The 18,287-nt window shown below is 53.2% G+C and overlaps 13 protein-coding genes across 13 annotated transcripts; all 13 read right to left on the bottom strand.

The window, feature by feature from the left end:
• Positions 1-525: 525 nt before the first annotated feature.
• On the bottom strand, positions 526-1,473 carry DQ04_03151120 (DHHC-type zinc finger family protein; the record flags this gene model as incomplete). Its single annotated transcript, XM_009312579.1, has 1 exon — positions 526-1,473. The coding sequence occupies one exon, from the start codon at positions 1,471-1,473 to the stop codon at positions 526-528; it is 948 nt and encodes a 315-aa protein (XP_009310854.1).
• A 310-nt stretch (positions 1,474-1,783) lies between these two features.
• Positions 1,784-2,134, bottom strand: DQ04_03151110 (hypothetical protein; the record flags this gene model as incomplete). The annotated part of the gene is made up of 1 exon (XM_009312578.1): positions 1,784-2,134. One exon carries the CDS (start codon positions 2,132-2,134, stop codon positions 1,784-1,786), a length of 351 nt encoding a protein of 116 aa, XP_009310853.1.
• A 779-nt stretch (positions 2,135-2,913) lies between these two features.
• On the bottom strand, positions 2,914-3,495 carry DQ04_03151100 (hypothetical protein; the record flags this gene model as incomplete). The annotated part of the gene is made up of 1 exon (XM_009312577.1): positions 2,914-3,495. One exon carries the CDS (start codon positions 3,493-3,495, stop codon positions 2,914-2,916), a length of 582 nt encoding a protein of 193 aa, XP_009310852.1.
• A 292-nt stretch (positions 3,496-3,787) lies between these two features.
• Positions 3,788-5,863, bottom strand: DQ04_03151090 (NADPH cytochrome P450 reductase B; the record flags this gene model as incomplete). Its single annotated transcript, XM_009312576.1, has 1 exon — positions 3,788-5,863. The coding sequence occupies one exon, from the start codon at positions 5,861-5,863 to the stop codon at positions 3,788-3,790; it is 2,076 nt and encodes a 691-aa protein (XP_009310851.1).
• Positions 5,864-6,299: 436 nt separating this feature from the next.
• DQ04_03151080 (putative RNA binding protein) lies at positions 6,300-7,619 on the bottom strand (the record flags this gene model as incomplete). Its single annotated transcript, XM_009312575.1, has 1 exon — positions 6,300-7,619. One exon carries the CDS (start codon positions 7,617-7,619, stop codon positions 6,300-6,302), a length of 1,320 nt encoding a protein of 439 aa, XP_009310850.1.
• Positions 7,620-7,911: 292 nt separating this feature from the next.
• DQ04_03151070 (hypothetical protein) lies at positions 7,912-9,414 on the bottom strand (the record flags this gene model as incomplete). The annotated part of the gene is made up of 1 exon (XM_009312574.1): positions 7,912-9,414. One exon carries the CDS (start codon positions 9,412-9,414, stop codon positions 7,912-7,914), a length of 1,503 nt encoding a protein of 500 aa, XP_009310849.1.
• Positions 9,415-9,726: 312 nt separating this feature from the next.
• DQ04_03151060 (hypothetical protein) lies at positions 9,727-10,356 on the bottom strand (the record flags this gene model as incomplete). The annotated part of the gene is made up of 1 exon (XM_009312573.1): positions 9,727-10,356. The coding sequence occupies one exon, from the start codon at positions 10,354-10,356 to the stop codon at positions 9,727-9,729; it is 630 nt and encodes a 209-aa protein (XP_009310848.1).
• Positions 10,357-10,617: 261 nt separating this feature from the next.
• DQ04_03151050 (hypothetical protein) lies at positions 10,618-12,441 on the bottom strand (the record flags this gene model as incomplete). Its single annotated transcript, XM_009312572.1, has 1 exon — positions 10,618-12,441. The coding sequence occupies one exon, from the start codon at positions 12,439-12,441 to the stop codon at positions 10,618-10,620; it is 1,824 nt and encodes a 607-aa protein (XP_009310847.1).
• A 212-nt stretch (positions 12,442-12,653) lies between these two features.
• On the bottom strand, positions 12,654-13,550 carry DQ04_03151040 (Low complexity protein; the record flags this gene model as incomplete). The annotated part of the gene is made up of 1 exon (XM_009312571.1): positions 12,654-13,550. One exon carries the CDS (start codon positions 13,548-13,550, stop codon positions 12,654-12,656), a length of 897 nt encoding a protein of 298 aa, XP_009310846.1.
• A 293-nt stretch (positions 13,551-13,843) lies between these two features.
• DQ04_03151030 (RING finger protein 32) lies at positions 13,844-15,139 on the bottom strand (the record flags this gene model as incomplete). Its single annotated transcript, XM_009312570.1, has 1 exon — positions 13,844-15,139. The coding sequence occupies one exon, from the start codon at positions 15,137-15,139 to the stop codon at positions 13,844-13,846; it is 1,296 nt and encodes a 431-aa protein (XP_009310845.1).
• A 284-nt stretch (positions 15,140-15,423) lies between these two features.
• On the bottom strand, positions 15,424-15,732 carry DQ04_03151020 (hypothetical protein; the record flags this gene model as incomplete). The annotated part of the gene is made up of 1 exon (XM_009312569.1): positions 15,424-15,732. The coding sequence occupies one exon, from the start codon at positions 15,730-15,732 to the stop codon at positions 15,424-15,426; it is 309 nt and encodes a 102-aa protein (XP_009310844.1).
• A 256-nt stretch (positions 15,733-15,988) lies between these two features.
• DQ04_03151010 (hypothetical protein) lies at positions 15,989-17,428 on the bottom strand (the record flags this gene model as incomplete). The annotated part of the gene is made up of 1 exon (XM_009312568.1): positions 15,989-17,428. One exon carries the CDS (start codon positions 17,426-17,428, stop codon positions 15,989-15,991), a length of 1,440 nt encoding a protein of 479 aa, XP_009310843.1.
• A 379-nt stretch (positions 17,429-17,807) lies between these two features.
• Positions 17,808-18,056, bottom strand: DQ04_03151000 (hypothetical protein; the record flags this gene model as incomplete). The annotated part of the gene is made up of 1 exon (XM_009312567.1): positions 17,808-18,056. One exon carries the CDS (start codon positions 18,054-18,056, stop codon positions 17,808-17,810), a length of 249 nt encoding a protein of 82 aa, XP_009310842.1.
• Positions 18,057-18,287: the final 231 nt, after the last annotated feature.

Genomic DNA, 18,287 nt, shown 5'->3' with positions numbered 1-18,287 from the left:
CCCAGCCGGTGCAACGAGCGGGGCGAGCTTCTTCAAAAGCCCTTTGTAAAAAAAAAAAAACCGTGGTTTGTTGGCGCGGTGAATGGGGCCAAAGGCCGGAGCAAGAGGGCTAGACGATCCATCCCGTGCGCCTGATAAATGTGTGCTGTGGGTTCTTCCTCTTTTCGTGGGCTTAAAAAAAAAACTTCCACGTCGTAAATAAAATGGGGAGAATGTTCCGGCCCAAAATAAAAAAAAACGCCCTTGATCCATTATGTTGTACAAAATCCGAGAACGCCTTTGCCACGTGTTTTCTTTTCAACATCAGAGAAAAAAAGACCCCACTATCAGAAGGACCCTCCTTTGCCTGTACGCAAGCTTGCCTCAAGAAAACCTCCACTTTTGTGGTGATCTTTTTCATGATAAAGATATGGGAAATAAATTCATGGGTTCTTTTTCCCGAAAGGACGGCGTAAGGCAAGACCATCCTTTTTGAAAGTTTCCAGAAAAAAAAAAAACGACGACCAGTTCGTGCCGAAAATGACCCTAAACCATGCTTTCAGCATTCTGAGAGTTAATGCGGCTATCCCCGAGGGGGCCGAAATAGCGCCGCCAGAAATTGCGACAGTACCCCTCGTGGTAATCATGATTTGGCTCACAAACGCCCAGACCAAGACGCGCGGTCTCCTTCTGTGTTGAATTCAAACAGCCAAGGCAGACGTAATACACGGCCATGGGGGCAACAATGCAACCTGAAAGGAGCGCAGCTGCAACACATATAATGGCTGCTGCAACCGACCAGTGGGCTTCTCCCCCATTCGCACTGTAATCCATTTTGACAAGCGCCAAAACAGAGCGAATACCAACATAGAATACGAGAACACTTGTAAATATAAAAAACCCTGCAAAAAAACGAAATGTTCTCTTCGCTACACAACTCCCCAAGACACCACAATGATGATCAAACTCTTCAACACAATAGTCGCAAAAACGACAATGTGTGCTTCTTGGTGGGCGTACGATGTGGCATGTAGGGCAGACTTTGCACAGCACCTCTTTGCCATTCACAATGACAATCTGTGGCTGTCGCTCTGGATCCGGTGGCAGTGGCAGCAAGATGCCAGGGTCAACCAATACGGAAAATGCCAAACTGACAAGGGCGAAGAAAGAAAACACTGACACTATCACGTAGCTGTAAACTTCTCCACGTGGCACGACACTGATCAAAAATATGAGGACCACAACCATTAGAATGCACAGAACACAGAGGGAGTTCGCAGCATCACGGGAAGCAACACAACACCCAAGTAAATGTGAGTGCCCTAGCACCCGTTTCCGGCCAACGGGCCAACGATATTGATGCGCTTGTTGGTGCGCGTCAAACGACCTATAGGGTTCTGGCTTTGGAGCCAGCTCCATGCTGCCCTCATGCGGGTAATGCTCCCGCTGAGAATGCGCTGTGTCTATCGTTTTTAGGTCACCACTCATTTCCATTAGCCAACACCAAAACACGATACTCCAAACTACCACGCTTCGCCCACCCCCTCGCCCTATCTATCTATCTATCCACCTACCTCCTTTATTGACATGCACACGTCGAATTAGGTAACGAGAGGAGAATGTGGTTCGAACACACGGTGCAATAAGAAAAAGGGATAGATGGGCACAGCACAGAATCCACTGTTAAACAAGCTCAACGCACTGCCTCGTCGGTGAGGCGGTTAAAAAAAAACATTGTAATGAATTGCATCCTTCTCTCTCTCTCTCTCTTTTACACACCCTCACAATTACCTTTTGCCAGGTGTCATCTCGACTTCTTCACCTTTCGTTCCGCTTCCAACTCCTCCTCTAGCGTATCCACGTCAAAGCCAAGCCCGCGCATCTCCTCAAGATACCGCTGCGTTGGATCATCATCAAGCGCCTGAGCGCGCTGTAGCTCTTCTTGCAAGTTACGCCGTCGACGCATTGCATACCCAAAGGCGGCCAAACCAGTACCGCACACCAAAAAGGCACGCAACCCACGCCACGATATTCGCCGCAGAATTTGTGTATTCTCTTCAAAACTCTCCGTCCCAATCTTCTCCGCAATTCGCATATTCTGCAACGTGCGCTCATCTAATGTGGTCGGCGGCTCTTTGCCATTTCCGGCAGCCATTGCACTCCTTTTATTTCTCCTCAGTCTCCACAGACACACTCGCTCTTTCTCTCTCGCCCCCCCCCCAGACGCACTCACCCCCTATGTGTCTTATATCCACATAGAAAGAAGAAAGAAGACAAACTAATACTGCATAAGAATATACGGTACGTCTGCCTGCGCAGAGACGTGTGTGTATATGAACAAAAATATACACAGCAAACACACGTACACGTTTGGAGATGAGAATGTGTGGGTGCAACCTGAACCCAACGAGGGCATTCAATTGTGTATGCATGTGGGGAAGATACCACCACATCAAGGAAATGCAGTTTACATCTCTGCCACCCGCTTTCCCGTACAAGGTAACCAAAAATCCCTCTGTGTGGTTTGAGTAAAAAGAACAGGAATGCTGCCCCCCCCCCTTCTCCAACCGCCCTTTTTCTTTTCTTGTATGCCATGGTTTCCCATCTTCAACAACCAACAAGCGGCCAGAGTCCTCACAGGCAGGATAAGCTACTAACAGTCTACATTTCGCGTGGAAGAAGCGTTTTGGCGTGACGAAATCCTTCTTTCATTTTCATTCCCGTTCTATCCTTCTTTATATCTCACCCACGCACAAATACACATCTCCTCCCCCTCCCCCCCTCTCTCTCTCTCTCTCTCTATAGGTATGCATCAAATCGAGCATCCAATAATTCCTGCGTATGCATTGGAAACGTACCACTGTGAGAAATCCAAGGAAAGCAATAAAAACACACACAACAGGGTGTATATGCACCAATTTCCATCACTGTTCCTCACCAATCATCCGTTACCTTCAACTTCTGCACACGAGTGGCGCTTGATCTACGAGCAAGGTGACGGTCCATGGTGCTTTCAGTCCCGAGCCTCGGTCGCTGGCCATTAAGGCCGTTCGCAGTACGTGCAGGGCTGTTCTGGCAGCTGCCCATGTTGCTAAGGCTTGGCGCGTGGAGGGTCGAGGTCGTCGTCCCCGGCAAGTTGGAGGAGGAATTCGTGTTGCGTCGAAACGGAGAGGACCGGCGAGCAGTCGGGCTAGGCACCCGCACCGGCGGTGCGTGACGCTTCAGTGCCGATTCGCGACCGGCATCGTCGCCCGCTGCGCAGGACGCTGGCCGCGCCGGGGACGACCGGCGCTGTGGCGTTGCTGCGCGTTTATCGAGCAGTGAGTCTACCTTCTTCCCCAAAATCGTAACAACAGCCTGTAGGTTGCGGCAGTCCGCCTCCCTGTCGGCTAGCTCCTGCGCCATCCTTGCCAGCTGCTCCTCGAAGGTTTCCCTTTGACGGCGAAGTTCGGCCTCAAAAATAATTTTTTGTCGAAGGAGCTCCGCACGAAAGGCATCCATGTCGTCGGAACCCATGGCTGCAGCAAATCTTCCCCCACAAGAAATGTCTATTCTTCCTCACCCCCCACTCTTCTTTGTGTATCTAACAATGATGGGTAACTTGTACAAAGGTGTAAAACCCCCTCCCAAAACTAAAAGAAATGGAAAGAAACAATAATCAGACACACCAATAAAACACACCACTTCCAACGATCTGAAGTGACGCTGGGGATCTGAAAAACATCTTCTACGAAATGGGAACACCAATGAAGAAAAATACAGAAACTATCAACAAACAACACCAGCGACAAAAAACAACAACCCATGATCAGTAAATGTCTTTCAAGTATCGGTGTTCCATCTCCATTTTCCGTAAAAAGGCAGACGCCGCAGAGCGCGTCATGCCACCGTAGACCAGTACATTCAATAATGCCTTGTCCACGCTCTTTGCCATATGTGACGCATTCCCTGACAGATAAAGGATACAGCCACCCTTCGTCGTGTTAGTAAGGAGTTGTAGGAGGTAATCCTTGTGTTTCTCGATAAGATCTGTCACATAGTACTTTTCTGCCTGATCACGACTGAAAGCAACATCAAGGAGCGTTAGTACAGAAGGCGGTAACACATCTGGACTCGGTAGCTTCCCTTCCCCATGAGGGCACCACATCTCCAGCTCTTGACGCACAAAATACTCTGTTGCACGTTTCTGAGCACCAAAAAAAAGGACCATAGATCCATGTGTGATGCTGGGCTGCTGCTTCATTAGTGCGGCCCGCCGGTGACAGAACCCCAGCATCGACGCAACGCCTGTACCAGGGCCAATCATTATGACCGGACGTCCACCGCATTTCTTTGGGAGGTGAAATGATGTTTTGTGTATGAAAGCCGTGATCTTTTCCCCCACATCTATCTTCTGCAGATACTGCGAGTTCATTCCATTGGGAATGATACGGATGAACACTTCCACTGTCGTGGGATGCGTCAACATATCGGAGGCGATCGAATAAAACCTCGGTTGTACACGTGGCATCATCTCCAAGAAATGCCCAATAGGAACACAGCAACAGCTCGGAAACTTGTTTAAATAATCCAGCGGAATTCGGAAGATCGATAATGAATTTGGCGATGATCCGTTCATCTCTGTTTTATTTTCACCATTACCCTTCATACCTCGGCAGAGTAGTTCCAAGAATGATGCTTTCTCTGTTGGATCAGTACAGTACTTCGCCAAGAAGCGCAGCATCGACTTGCGAGGCCTCCCGCAAAGGTCCAAATACCGCTCAAACACCGTGCGCAAGGCAACGCAGGCGGGAAAAGTGTTTCTAAAAGAGGCACGAGCGCGTGAGTTGGCGACTGTGCCAAGCAACACAGGCGTCACCCAGTCCTTTTCGGAGATGTTCAGCGCTTTTCGGTACGCTTCGACCACATCCGGGGGGTTGGCAGGGTACATGCCGAGGTGATCCCCCGCCTGGTAACTCACCGTGTTCCCTTCAATATCCAGAATGAGATGGAGCACGAAGCTGCCGTCCCTACGTTTCTCGGTGCACGGTGTCTTGGCTTGGACCAGGAACTGCGCAGGAAATTGCATCGATGGCTCCAGCAGCGAAGATGGCGGTGTATAGGGCAGTTCGCTAATAGGCCTCTCCGGTGCAAACTGGAACACCAGCTGTGGCCGTGGGGGAACATCAGACTCGGCACCCAACACCACACCGCACCTCTGCTCGAGCACATCCATGAGTTTTTCTTCCCATTCTTCAAATACATCATCCCGAAATGGGTTGCGCGCATCCCCCAGAACAATAGGAAGGAGCTCCACCCCACCTCCCTTTTTAAAAATCATATTCACATTTAATCCTGCCCGGCAGTAGTATTTGTAAGAACTGTCACCGAGGGCAAAGACGGCGTACGACACGTTAGCAAACGGCTTCTTCTCCCCCTCATCCACATCCTCCAGAGCCTCCTGCATCTCTGCAAAGAAACTGAAAAAATTAGCTGGTACTTCCCCTTCTCCCGTCGTAGAGACAATACACACCACAATAGGCAACTCGCCCTTGGTACTTGGCGGGAAGAGCGGCTGCTGTGAGCTGCGCTGATTAAGGTGGGCCCATGCAGAGGGGTCAATGAGTACCGTGTCGACACCGCGCTCCGTTAGGTTGGTTACGAGCCCCGTGGCATAAGTTTCGGCGTTACCAGAGGTGCTGCCGTAAATGATCATCACTCTAGCGGCACCCTCAGTGAATTTGCTAGTACGCTCCTTCTGCTGCTGTAGCATCGCGGCGTACTTAGAAGCGAAGGTGGTGGAAGCTGCCGAGGGGGCCCGACACCTCCTCCACAGACGCATCACAAACACCACAACAAGTGCACCAACAGTAACGCTAGCCGCGACGGGTAAGCCGCGCGGCATCTTCCTCTTTCTCCCCTTCCTTTTTTTGCTTGCTCGCTGTCTATTTCTTGCTTATTATCACTCTTGTTGTTGTTATTACTCTGATTGGCTAACAACACGAAATATACGCATCGTAAAAGAACAAGGGCAACAACAAAGACAAGATTAACCTCCAAGGGACTCCTGACACACGAATTCCCAACCTCTTTTTAATCGTTTATCACAGACACACGACTTGATTGTTTAACGTTTTACTCGATTGGTTGCCCCATTCAGTTCGCCACTTTAACTCCCGTTGGTTTGTTTTCTCTTTACCTCCCCCCTCTTTCTCTCTCTCTCTCTCTCTGACACACGCACACACACACAATTAAAGGGGACGCTACTTCTCTGGGTTGCGCAACTTCCGCTTTACTGGGGCACGTGGGCCTGACNCACACACACACAATTAAAGGGGACGCTACTTCTCTGGGTTGCGCAACTTCCGCTTTACTGGGGCACGTGGGCCTGACGGCGGGCGGTTCTTCTTGCCCTCCACTATTGGCCGCAGGTCCTTTGGTATCTTCTTGCGTGGGTTCGTCGTGACACCCATCCACGAGGGCTGTCCATCGGTGTTGTTGCGTCGGTCGGAGGTTCTCTCCTCCCTGCGCGCCTTCTTGTTCATTCTCTTGTCATTCTTGCCACCACCATTGGGTCCCCCCTGTTCCTCGCGTTTTCGCTTCTCCCGCCGACTGGCGGTAGCCGCCTTCACCGCCTTTGATTTCTGCACGTGAACGATGCGCACCTCGCGGCCGTTAAGAAGACTGCCACGCACGGCGATTGCCTTCGGCACAGACGAGGAGGCGTAGAACTCCACGTAGCCGAACCCTTTACAGCTCCCTGTCTCGCGGTCCCGCACCAACCGGACACGCTTCACATCTGCGACGCCCTTCTCCACGAAGAAGTTCCACACCGCCTCTTCATTCGTGTCGTAGGCAATGTTGCCAATGAATACCGACGTCTCCGGTGCGTACGCCCGGCTCTCGGCGTCCATTCCAGTCACAACAATGTGGTGACCGTCCGCAACGACACCATTCAGTTTCAGCGCGTTCGCAACGGAGGCTTTGTCCTTGAACAAGACATACGCCACTGCACTGTACTGGTCGCCCTTCTTGATCTCACCACGGAGCACGCGGATCGCACGACCAACACTCGCCCTACTCTTTTGGTTTTCTTCTCCCTCATTCTTTTTCCTTCCTTCTTCTTCTAGTGCCTGTGCGCGGATACGGACGCATTCAATGGCGCCACAGCTTTTAAAGATCCTCTCCACTGCCCGCCTCTTCACATCGTTCACAAGGTTCCCAACAAACACCGTGCGGTTCTCCTCCTCTTCATTGTTTTGGAGGGCATGTCGAAGGTGCTTCTTCCGCTTTGCTGTCTTCTTGTCCGCGCCGTCACCCGCTTTGTCATTGTCGTCGAGAAACACAGTTGCGAAAATGTCGTCCTGGACGCCGTCACTAACCACCCCTTTTCCTCCCTGTGTGCCCTTCTTCGCCGCGGCATCACCCAGCAGACGCAGGCGCTGTTTTTCTTTGCGTGTGGCCTTCTTCACCTGCGGTGCCACCGCGAATAGGTCGAATGCGGCCTTTTTCGTCGGCTCGAAGGAAATGGACGGCTTTTCGGCTGTGCTTTTTTTCTCCTCTGAAGCTCCTGCCGCCCCCGCCACCCCTGCAGTCGCCAACGCCAACGCCGACGACGACGACGGGGCGGACGACCCAAACAATTCCGCCGTCAGCGACATTGTGTTGAAGAGCTACCTTTACCTTCACTACTAAAATGACGATGATGAAAAGTACACGAGCAGCATTATGAGCATACACCGCAGAATAATATTGCTGGTGCACCGTTCGGAGAGCGGCGCGGTGCAGGAATGCCTGCATTTGTTCCCTGTATATGAGAGAAACGCTAGTCACCACAGGAGATAAATGAACACTCACAGGCACACACACACACACACACACACACAGAGAGAGAGAGAGACTCCAACTCACAAGAAGAAAGAGAAAATTGATTGAGCGAGAGAAATATGTGCCTCATACGCTCTTCTGTGGAACACCCGATGCCGCCTTGTACGATTTGTCTAGGCGCTCACGCAACTTCTGAAGCATCTCACTCGCACTGACGTGATCATGATCCACATTTGATTGCCATTCCTGCTCCATTGAGGGCCCAGCGTCTCCAAAACGCATTGGCCCGTCAAAAGAGGCAACAGACGGCTCTCTTGTCGACGATGCCTCAGTCACCGAAGGCACAGTAGGGATAGATATCATCATCTCTTGTTGCAGAAGGTTCTGAATAGCAGAGCGTGGCTCCTCAGCGATCACCACTGTATCAACAATACGCGCCAGAACACTATTAGTGTGTGCCAACGTATGCAAGCCCATGTCCAGTTGTCGCTGAAGTCCATCCGCCCGCTCACTCAGCAACTTCATCCGCTGCTCCATTGCCTCCTTTGCACGTAATTCACGACATAACAAGCGGAAGGCGAAGAGACGAGAAAAATACCGTCGCGCCAATGCTGCAAGATTTATATGATGGAGGTGTGGAACGAGGGAGCGAACACGACGGCGATTTTTCCGCTGCGCCACAAAAGAAATCCAATTATCAAGTGAGGAACGTGCCAGTTCGCGGCAAATTCTGCTTCGCATGATTTCTAAAGCTCGCAGACGCATGAGTAATAGTCGACGCCATTGATGCGCGTCCATCCATTTCCGTAGGTAACGCTCCGCCAACAGCCTAGCTGTTTCCTGTTCAAGCAGAAGTGCACCTCTCGCGCGGTTCCTGGCGTTCCTGGTGGATTCCACAAACATCACCCAATAGTTGAATGTGCGTAGTGCGAGACTACGAGCAGTAATGTGAACCAGGACCTCGGCAGTGTCATGCGCAGACAGTTGTCGAGACAGTCGAATTCGTTCCCTTGTATCCACAAGTAAACGCCATTTACGCCAGTATGCCAGTGCCACGCGACGCTCCTGGGACACGAGTAATGCCTTGATGTGACGCCGCTGTGCTTGTTGCTTCGAGCGGATAGCAAGATACCCGTTCCACTTATACATGTATCTCTGCCATATACTCTTCCTTGTGTCGTCCTGTATCAGCCGTCTGCTACCTTGCATATTTCGGTACCGCACCCAACGGGTGTAAAACACATTCGCTAGTTTCCTGCCGCTGGACTCTCTTAACCGTGCAGCAGTTTCGCGCTTCTCCCGGTTTTCAGCGCGAGCAAGGCGATACTCTATGTTGGTAACGACATCCGCCATGGTTGACATAGGCGGCTGACCATAGCAACTGATGGGCCGAAGGTCTAGCTTCACGTCCCCAGAGAGGTTCTTTATGGCTTCTTCGTGCTTCTGAAGAGCGTATTCGCAGCGGTACATCTTCTCCTCCGAGTCGCGGCGCAATGCATCCAACTCCTGCTGCTGGCAACGGATGAGTCGCATCATATCAGCAAGGACATCCGCCAGTGGTACCCCGCCAAGCTGCACTCCTAACGAAGGTGCAGTGCCATTCTCGGGAAAGATACCGTCGACACCCATCTGTATCTTTGGCTACTGAAATACGTATCGCACCACCCACGTTTTCTTCGCACTGCGTTTGGAGGCGCACAGAAAGAAAGGCGCACAAATAAGAGGACAAAAAAAAGAGAAGGGAGAAAAATGAAATATATTCACACTTATATATTATACAAAGGCCAAACCCGTATTACTATTCAATCTACACTTACTATTAGTTTCGGCGAGACACTGTCATTTTTTTTCTTTGTTTTGGATTGCCTATTGTACACTCGCTCAGAGGGAAGGACGGTAAGCGAGGGATAAAAAGCCAAAAGGCATACTGGCGACATGCCACTAGCTGTAGTTTGTGTTCCACAAGGCGATGACTGCAACAATGCAAATGATGACGCTAACGAGGGATACGACAAAGCCCGAGTGTAGGTGCAAAGCTGTGGACTGGGCAAAGTTGCAGCCCTCGATATCGGCGTACAGCTCGCCCCGCGCTACCATCACCACGACAAGCACGAACCGCCCCAATACTACTATTGCAAGGCACAGTAGGATAGCCATCCGACGGCTGTGGGCCGGCCTCAATATCGCCGGGTGAACGGTAGCCAAGAAGGCCACCACAATCAACGCAATGGCAAGAATAGCGCAGAAACAAGTGAGGAAAATATTAGCTATAATGCAAGAGCGAAGCGACCCAGGTGGCAAATCTGCCACATAGAGCCGTGTCAACGGCTTCTTCGACCCACGAGCCAGAACGGGAGGCGACATGGTGTCTGAATCATCATCTGCAGAACTGCTGTCCTGACTTGTGGGTGACTTCTCGCACTCTATCAGGAAGCCGAAAACTTTGAGTGACCGGCCATCATGTTCTTTTCTGGCCAGCGGAGAGAGAGAGCCACTCAATAACAGCCCCAGCAGAAGCACCGAAATGCCCATGTAGGATGAGACTGGAAGGGTGTTCTTGTGCATCGACATGGCCACGCTTCCACTGGAACTCTTCCTCCACAGAGCAATGGAGAGAAATGGGCAACAAAGGTTAAGAGTGAACCATAGTTTAACTTTGCTCAGGGAAAATAAATAAACCAGATCAGCAAGTGCAGTGAAGTTATACCGATATATAGATGGACAGTCAGACTGAGATAGATAGAGAGAAACTCACAAAACGAAGTTCAGAAAATAGGCATGTTCACATGTGCATGCATGTGTTCCCAATCTCAATAATGGAGACTGCCACTCTCAGTGCTGCTGCCTCACACGGTAATAAGCAGCGCGAAGTTCGTAGAACTTGGCCGAAGATCTTGACGCCTCCTCATCCAATTGCGGTGGCTGTACCTTGAGCGATGGAGAAAACGGATTGAACGGCTCCCTTGTATTTGCACTGCCAGAGACGTAGGAGGCCCCACGAAATGTTGCCACGCCGTCATTGGCGCACATCTGGTTGGCTTTCTTTGCAAGGTACTGCGATAGATTGCGTACGAGAGAAGGATCCCGAGTAAATGGCGGCCGCTTCTGACACGTCGGCATACAATCGGGTGCGGCGCTCTCTGTGTAACCCTCATTATCCTCGTTGTCAGCGTCATCGTTGCTGCAGCTACTACTACTACTACTACTACTGCTGCTGCTGCTTTGTGTCACTGTTGGATAGCTTGGGGAGCCCTCCACTTCGCCGCTACAGGCTGTCTGCAACATCAGAGGTGAAACGGACTCCGGTGGCATAAAGGCATCAGCCGTATTTTCATTCTCATTCGTTACGACACTACGTTCACGCACCAGCGCCTTAACAGCGCCAACAAGTTCCTCTTGATGTCGCGTAGTTTCGTGCATCGCCTGAAGGAAGTGCTGCTGCTGTTTCTCAATTATGGAGTGACAGTGCCCCAGCTCTCTGCGCATCGCCCCCATGGCAGCGACAGTAGCCACCACGCCCTCGTGCTTGGATTGCTCACCCTCACTGATACTTTCTTCTGACAGATGTCTCTTTTGGGGTGTGTCCACAAACTGATCTGTTTCCCCCACTTTCCGCATGCCCACGGGTGTCTCTTCTTCCATCGCAACTGGTTCTTGCTCCAACTCAGTCAAGACTTGACGATAATCCACGGTACCACTGCTCTCGCCTATTGCCTCACCCGCGGAAGAGTGAGCCAAAGGCGTGTTTCCCCACGCCCTTTTAATCTGCACGTGTGGAAGGGCTGCCGCGCCCACCTCCGTGTGGTGTGCGTCTGACGAATTTAGCTGGTGTGGCGCGGGCAGACCATGCGATGCTTCAGAATTCTCCTCGTCTCCCACAGAGGAACGCACTCCCAGCAGCACGTCCAACTCCTGAGTGTTGTGAAGCAGCGATGGCCGTTTTTGTTCCTGTTGCTCTTCACCAGTTTCTACCGCTCCCTTCACGGGTGATGGGGAGTCCTGCGCCGAGCTTTGCCCCGACGTGGACTGCATCCACCGCACAGCAGAGGCACGCGACCACCGGCGTGGCAAACCCGTCGCGACAGTTTGACACTGCACGCCTGCAGACGACAGCTCAGCCACTTTCCCCTCCCTCATCATATCATTGCCGCCTTGTGGCACGCTACGCAACGAATGCATATCACCCCTCGCCCTACCGCCTGTGATGTGTGTTGTGCACGGTGACGACGTGGGTAGCGCGGGCGGTGCAAAAAGGGAGAGGAGGAGACTATCCCCCTTCGACTCTGCACTGCGGTCACTCAGAGTGCTGTTCTGTGACGCCGTGGCGCCGTCCCCCCAGTGCGGCTGTATCATGTGGATGAGTCTTGGATACGCCTCGTCTTCGTCAAGGATGCTGTCGTTAGTTGTTGTTGTGGTGGTGGTGGGCGTTCCGCGGGGCATGATGGGATGCACCCACGGCGGACGTGGTGCCGATATCCTAGTGCGTTTGCCAACGACCTCCCCGGGCTCTGTTGACGCCGTCGAGGCCTCCTTCATTATCATTGCCGGATGGATGCACTCGTCCTTGGCGTCGCCATCCCTCTCAACAGACACAACGTTGCCGTACTTGTCACGGGCAATGCGCAGAGAGACGAACTTCGGTGCGGAATCCCACATATGGCTTCCCCAGCCCTACTCCTACCACAACCAGCAGACCTTCTTGCTTGAGCAAAGAGCAGATAATATGGAAGGAGGAAGAAGGGCCCAGCACCACATGAGCAGAGCAACCGGTGGACGAAAAACAAACAAACAATTCCTCTTCTTATCACTTCCAGGATGCACACACACACACACACACACTCTTAGTCAGAATGCGGCAATCCAACCTCTTACTCGTTGTCGTCACCACCCTCGCAATTATCAGCGCCTTCAATGATGATCTGCCTGCCCTGGCGCTCGCTTATCCGGTTCTTGAATTCCGCATGCGCCTCTTCCCACGTCTTCTGGAACTGCTCGGCACGTGCTGCCGCGGCGTCGCTCCTGCCAGATATCTTCGTTGTATCGACTGTCGTCTGGTCCGTGAGGAAGCACTTGTCCCACCAGAGCGACATCCCCACTCCCACCGGCTCCTTTACTAACTGCACAACCATGAGGCGCATGGACTTGGTAGTAAGCGAGTGTAGCTGCCAGCAACCCTCCACAACCTCGTCGTCGACCTTCACCGGATAGCGGAAGACGAAGCGACGCTCGCCCTGGAGGCCTCGCACTCCAAAGGACAGCACGCACAAGGAGGTGCGGTCTGGCTGCTCCTCCGCGCAGAGGCGGAAGTTGTAGATGTCCTTTCCCTTGGTTTGCATCGTGGGCAGGATGAAGCTGACGGAGGCCGTGTCCTGTGTCTGCGACCAAATGTGTGACTCTCCTTCATGCGCCCCGTTGCGTGTCAGGTTACGGTACATCATCTCGTCTTCCTCCATCTCATCGTCTTGGCGGCTTTTTGGCACTGAGGGCGGTACAACACTCGAATTACAAGACGCAGCAGCATCAGCAGCAGAAGCCGTTGTAGTAGGAATGGCGCAGTTTGTGAGTGTGACGTCACTTGTCCCATTGAACGGTGAGGCTGTTGCCTTTGGGGGAACGGTCTCCATATGCACACCATTTGGGCCAACGGTGACACGCGATGGGTACTGCAGCCGAGTGACGCTGGGCCTTCCCGACGCCCCTTCGCTGCCGTCGGACTCGTCGCTTTCGCAGAACTTGTCCCATTTGGAGTAGTCAATACCTGACATTGTCTTTGCGCCTCCCCGTGTAGCCACCCAGAAGCAACAGCACCAATCATAGACACAAATACAAATTAAAGGGAAAGAAGGATGAAGGAAGGAGAAGGCCGATGGGATACCCCCAATACACAAGTCTACAACAGTCACATATAGAATAATGTAATCATAAGCATGGAAACGCTAGTGAAAACGGAAGAACAACCACGACAAGAGTACTCCACGTATTATACATTACTCCAGATTAACACCATACACACAAGAAGGTCCAAGCACACAAAGACGCCGTAGAATCAATCAGACATTTAATAATCCGCCTTCACATAGGCGGAACGACATAACGGACAACGTGGTATAAGTGGCCCGCTTTCATGCTGTATCGCCATCATCTCAGAGTACCTCTCAAACACCGAAAGACACACGCCATGGAAGCAGTGCCCACAACTCAGAAGCAGGCCGTAGCGCGGCGCACTCGACACCGTCGTGGATGCCTCCTCGGTTCTCGTCCCACACTTGCTACTTGTTACTGTGGTTGACGGGGCCGCTGACGGATGAGTGGTCGGCGCTCGTTGTGTCCTGACGGTACTGCGGCGCTGCGGTACCGCCACCGAAGGTTTTTTACTCTTTCTCTCAGAGGCTTTGCGCTGCGCCACACGCTCCTCATATTCGCGTCGAAACGCCGCGACAATTTCCTCTCCCGTCGTAGCCTTGCGAACATCCTCACTGTTAGGGTTGTGCTCAATGGCGCTCAGGCAGATGGGACACTCCAACGCGCCCTCCGCTGCTTCTACCTCTACACGCTTTCGAATCATGCCCCACTCCTCGCGTGTCGTACACTCGGCGAGGGCGCGCTGCAGTCGCAGGTCCATATTCTCCAGCATGCGGGCCTGCTCCTTCTCGCGAGCCTCAGCGTAGGCAGCGTACGCGTCAGACAATCGCGTGAGACGTTCATGCGCGTACTCGCCACAGAAATCGCTATCATGCTCTAGACGCAGCTTCACGTACGCCTTCCGTGCAAGGACGCGGCGGAAGAAGGCCTGTATCTTCACAATAGCAGCCCGCTGTGCCATTGCCTTGCCTGCGTAGAACAGACGCTTGTGGTAGTGGCCGCTTCGGCAGACAGGGCAGCTCAGTGGCGTTGCATCATTTTTCCCACGCGACCACCGCGCAAACTTCTCGAAGTGGCGAAAGCACTGCTCATGGAATACGTGCGAGCAGCTAAGCAGCACCTGCCCCTGCTCCATTGTGGCGTAGAAGGCCTCCTGGCAAATGCAACAACTATTGGCGCCGAGCGGTACTGCGTGGTTGCGGCGCAGTGCGGTGCCCTCAATCCGCGTCCATTCCTCCTCTGTTGGGGCGGGCGGCGGAAGCGGGACGAGGCCCATTTTCTGCGCCAGCGTCAGTCGGCCTCCAGGCATTGGCGGCGGTGCCGCCTCTAACGTGGGGAACGTGGAGCTCACTAACGCTCCACGTGCGAAGTGTTGCTGTAGCGCAACAGCGCTCCATATTTGCACCTGATCCTTGCGTTTTGCGGTATGCGTGCCCCAGCCACTGTGGAGCTTTGGGCCGATGGAGGGAAGGTTGCCGCGCTCAGCTGACATGGGCAGGCTTCGGCTACACAGTGTGTGCGTTGAGAGGGGTGTTGAGGGGGAATTTAGGGAAGCAGGTACACATGAACTTTCCACACGGATCTACAGACACAAGGGCCATACACACATGAAACCTCAACTAAAACCATGCAAGAAACACACACACACACACACGCACAGACGCCAAAAACGACAACGAATCAATGACACCAACTTTACATGAATCCATCAGAGAATCCAAGTTGTTGCGCTCTACCACTGCACAAAGGGAAATGCCACATTTATTTTTTACCTCCTCATCCAAACACAAGGGTGAAGAGAATAACTGCTGTGTTGACGAATATCAGCGGCCACCGCAATAATGTCCGGACGCTACTCAGAACAGACGCAAGCTTCGCCTTCAACGGCGAAAATCGTTGTGCACGCACAACGTCGTCACCGGCACCGAATGCCGACGGCGTGAAGCCTCCGTCACCGCCGCTGTCTGTCATCACCATCGGTGTCGCGAGTCCATACCTCGAGAGGAACCGCCGCTCTGACAATATGGCCATGGCGTTGAGGCACAGCAACAACGCCTGCGCCATGCTACCAATAGAGAACCCCATAAGACTGACTACGCAGCACATAGGCAATGAATAGGGGAAGGGGTTAGAGCACCACAAACAAAAGGGTTTGATGTGTTCTCACAACGCCGTGCGGCTCAGTTAAGAGGAGCAACAACAACGAAAAAAAAACACAATCCGAGGCAATACCAACTGTAATAGTTCTTAGCTTCTCCAAATACCAGTACAATCGGCGGCAAGAACGAAATGTGGAGTTCACCTCCTCCACCACCTTTGTTTCTCCTTTACTCGTACCACTCTATTCCTCCATCGCCGTCACGGGTTCCTGTTTCACCTCTGTCACCTTCACCACCTTTTCCTCACCATCCTCTGGTTGCTCCAAAGGGGTGCTAATGACGATACGAACATCATCGGTGGGCTGAAGAACATCCCCCACACCAACCTTCACTACTTTACCCAATGCCCACTTCTTTCCCACAACGAGAGTACCGTTACGTCCGTAATTGATAAGCCACAGACATTCCTCCCCCTTTCCATTCTCCTGGGCGCCACCCTCCTTGTGCTGCGCTGCGGCACCAGACTTTTGACCAGAGAATGTGAAATTCACCGGGAGAAACGCCAGAGAGAAGTGATGGGGGGAAAGGAACTCGGGGTGGGCGGTGAAGGCCGAGAGGCCGAAGTGGATGTGAGCCACATGGCCGTGCGCGGCGCTTGTTGTACCGGCGCTTCGACCAAAGTTCGTGAAGCGCCCATGCAGCGGAATCACTTCGGAGGCCGTCGTGCAGGATGACGTCACGCGCAGAACCCAGCGGGAGCCCGCGCCCATTTCCGTCGTTCGCGGTGACCATCCGAGGTCCTCCCGGGGGTCCAGCATGGCGCCGGGGAGTTTCACCGGGTCCACGTACGGCGACGTCTCGTTGATTGCGCCCGGTGCAAAACGTTCTGTCTGCACTCCTTGCGATTGTAGCGTTCGCCACGAACGGCCATAAAGGACGCGGAGCGTCTCAAGAAGCTCTACACGCCGCTCCACGTTGCGCTCTGCGGCAGCTACAAAGACACCAGGGTGTTGATCAATCTCATGACTCCACGGATCACTCGACGGCTGTAGTGTCGCAACCTCGGCGTCCTGTGTCTCTTTCGCTTGTCGCGATTCCTCATTTTGCTGCGGCAACGCTGGCGATGGCTCCTTCCCTGCGCCGCACGGGCGCTGACTGTTGATGTCGACGAGCCTAAGCCAGGCGAGGAGGTTGATGAAATGGTTTGACATGAGGGCACTCGCCTCATTCTCGTTTAGCTCTGCGAGGTCCTTGAGTTTGAGCAGCTCCTCCACGATGGCGCCGGAGGAGAACCTCCCGCGCTGCAGCACCTCCGCCGAGATCCCTGCTGCTTGCAGGCGGTTGGACGCCAACAGCGACGCCAGCGACGTCACAGGCGTCGGTGTCGGCGTGTCGCCCGTCGGTGACGCCACATCCGCCTCGCTCCGCCGTGGCCCGCCTGCGCCGAACTCCATGGAAGGCAGACGGAACAACTCGGCGATGTTAAGGGAGGATGCCTCCACATCGACGGCATCGGCGACCGCGTCGCTCACGGAAATGGGCGCCGTGCCTTCCGGCACTTTGGGGAGTAGCTCTGGGAAGAGGTACATGGGTGGCTCATAGCTGACGGGTCGCTGCAACACCACCTCGCAGTCACCCACCAGTGGCGTCAGCGACTCCACAGATCGCTGAGGCGCATCCATTTTTCCTTTTTTCCCCCTTTTTTGGCACACTTCGCAGGAAAGGGGGCAACAACAGCGGTGGCACCGGCACCGTTATGCGAAGCACCGTAGAGAGAGAGAGAAAGAGAGAGAGAGAGAGAGAGAAGCAGGCACAATAAAACAATAATGCCTCAACAAGAGAAAGCTGCGCGGGTGGGTGGTGGGGCTTTCGTGACCACCACCGCAAACAAACGGCCGAAAAAAAAAAGAAAACAGCAACAACCAAGGGAAATGACACAAGGTATACAGTGTAGACCCAGACTACAAATGCGCGCCTTTGTCTTTGCGTGCATTGGAATCGCATAGAAGGACGCCCCTCCCAAAGCTTAAGTGGCCCAGTCAATCACGCAGCGTTCCATCGCTACCGCAGGTCCCCAGCAGAATCTTCGCCGTCCGCACTTGCCATATTTGCAAAGGGGTTACGCATGAACTGGAAAATACGTCGGGGTTGTTTTTCTGAAGTTGTCTCTTGCTTCTTAAGGGCATCCTCATTTCCATTTAGAAAGCCGTCCGCCCCCATTTCCGAAAACGGATTCTTTGCAGCAGCTGGCGCATTTGCCAAATAGCCCATCTTCAAGGTGCCATTCGACGCGGATCGCTCAAACGGCATGACGGTTGGAGGCAGACGAGTCGGTGGCGGCGCTGCTGCCGCCGCTCCCGGTGAGGGTAGTGGATCTATCGGTACGGACGGCACGGCTACTGGCAACGGCGTCTGGCACCCGTTTGGGACGAACGGATCAGGCGATGCGCAAATGTACCCCTCCGGTGGCGTCAGGGGCTCGCCGGCGCAACCCGCCCACTTGACTGGAAGCGAGGCGGCCGTGCCCTCGCACGTGGCGTT

This window comes from Trypanosoma grayi (genome assembly GCF_000691245.1).
Source record: "Trypanosoma grayi strain ANR4 Tgr_315_V1, whole genome shotgun sequence".
Lineage (NCBI taxonomy): Eukaryota > Euglenozoa > Kinetoplastea > Trypanosomatida > Trypanosomatidae > Trypanosoma > Trypanosoma grayi.
Note: the sequence above shows the minus strand (reverse complement) of the source record. Positions and strands in the feature narration are given on the sequence as shown.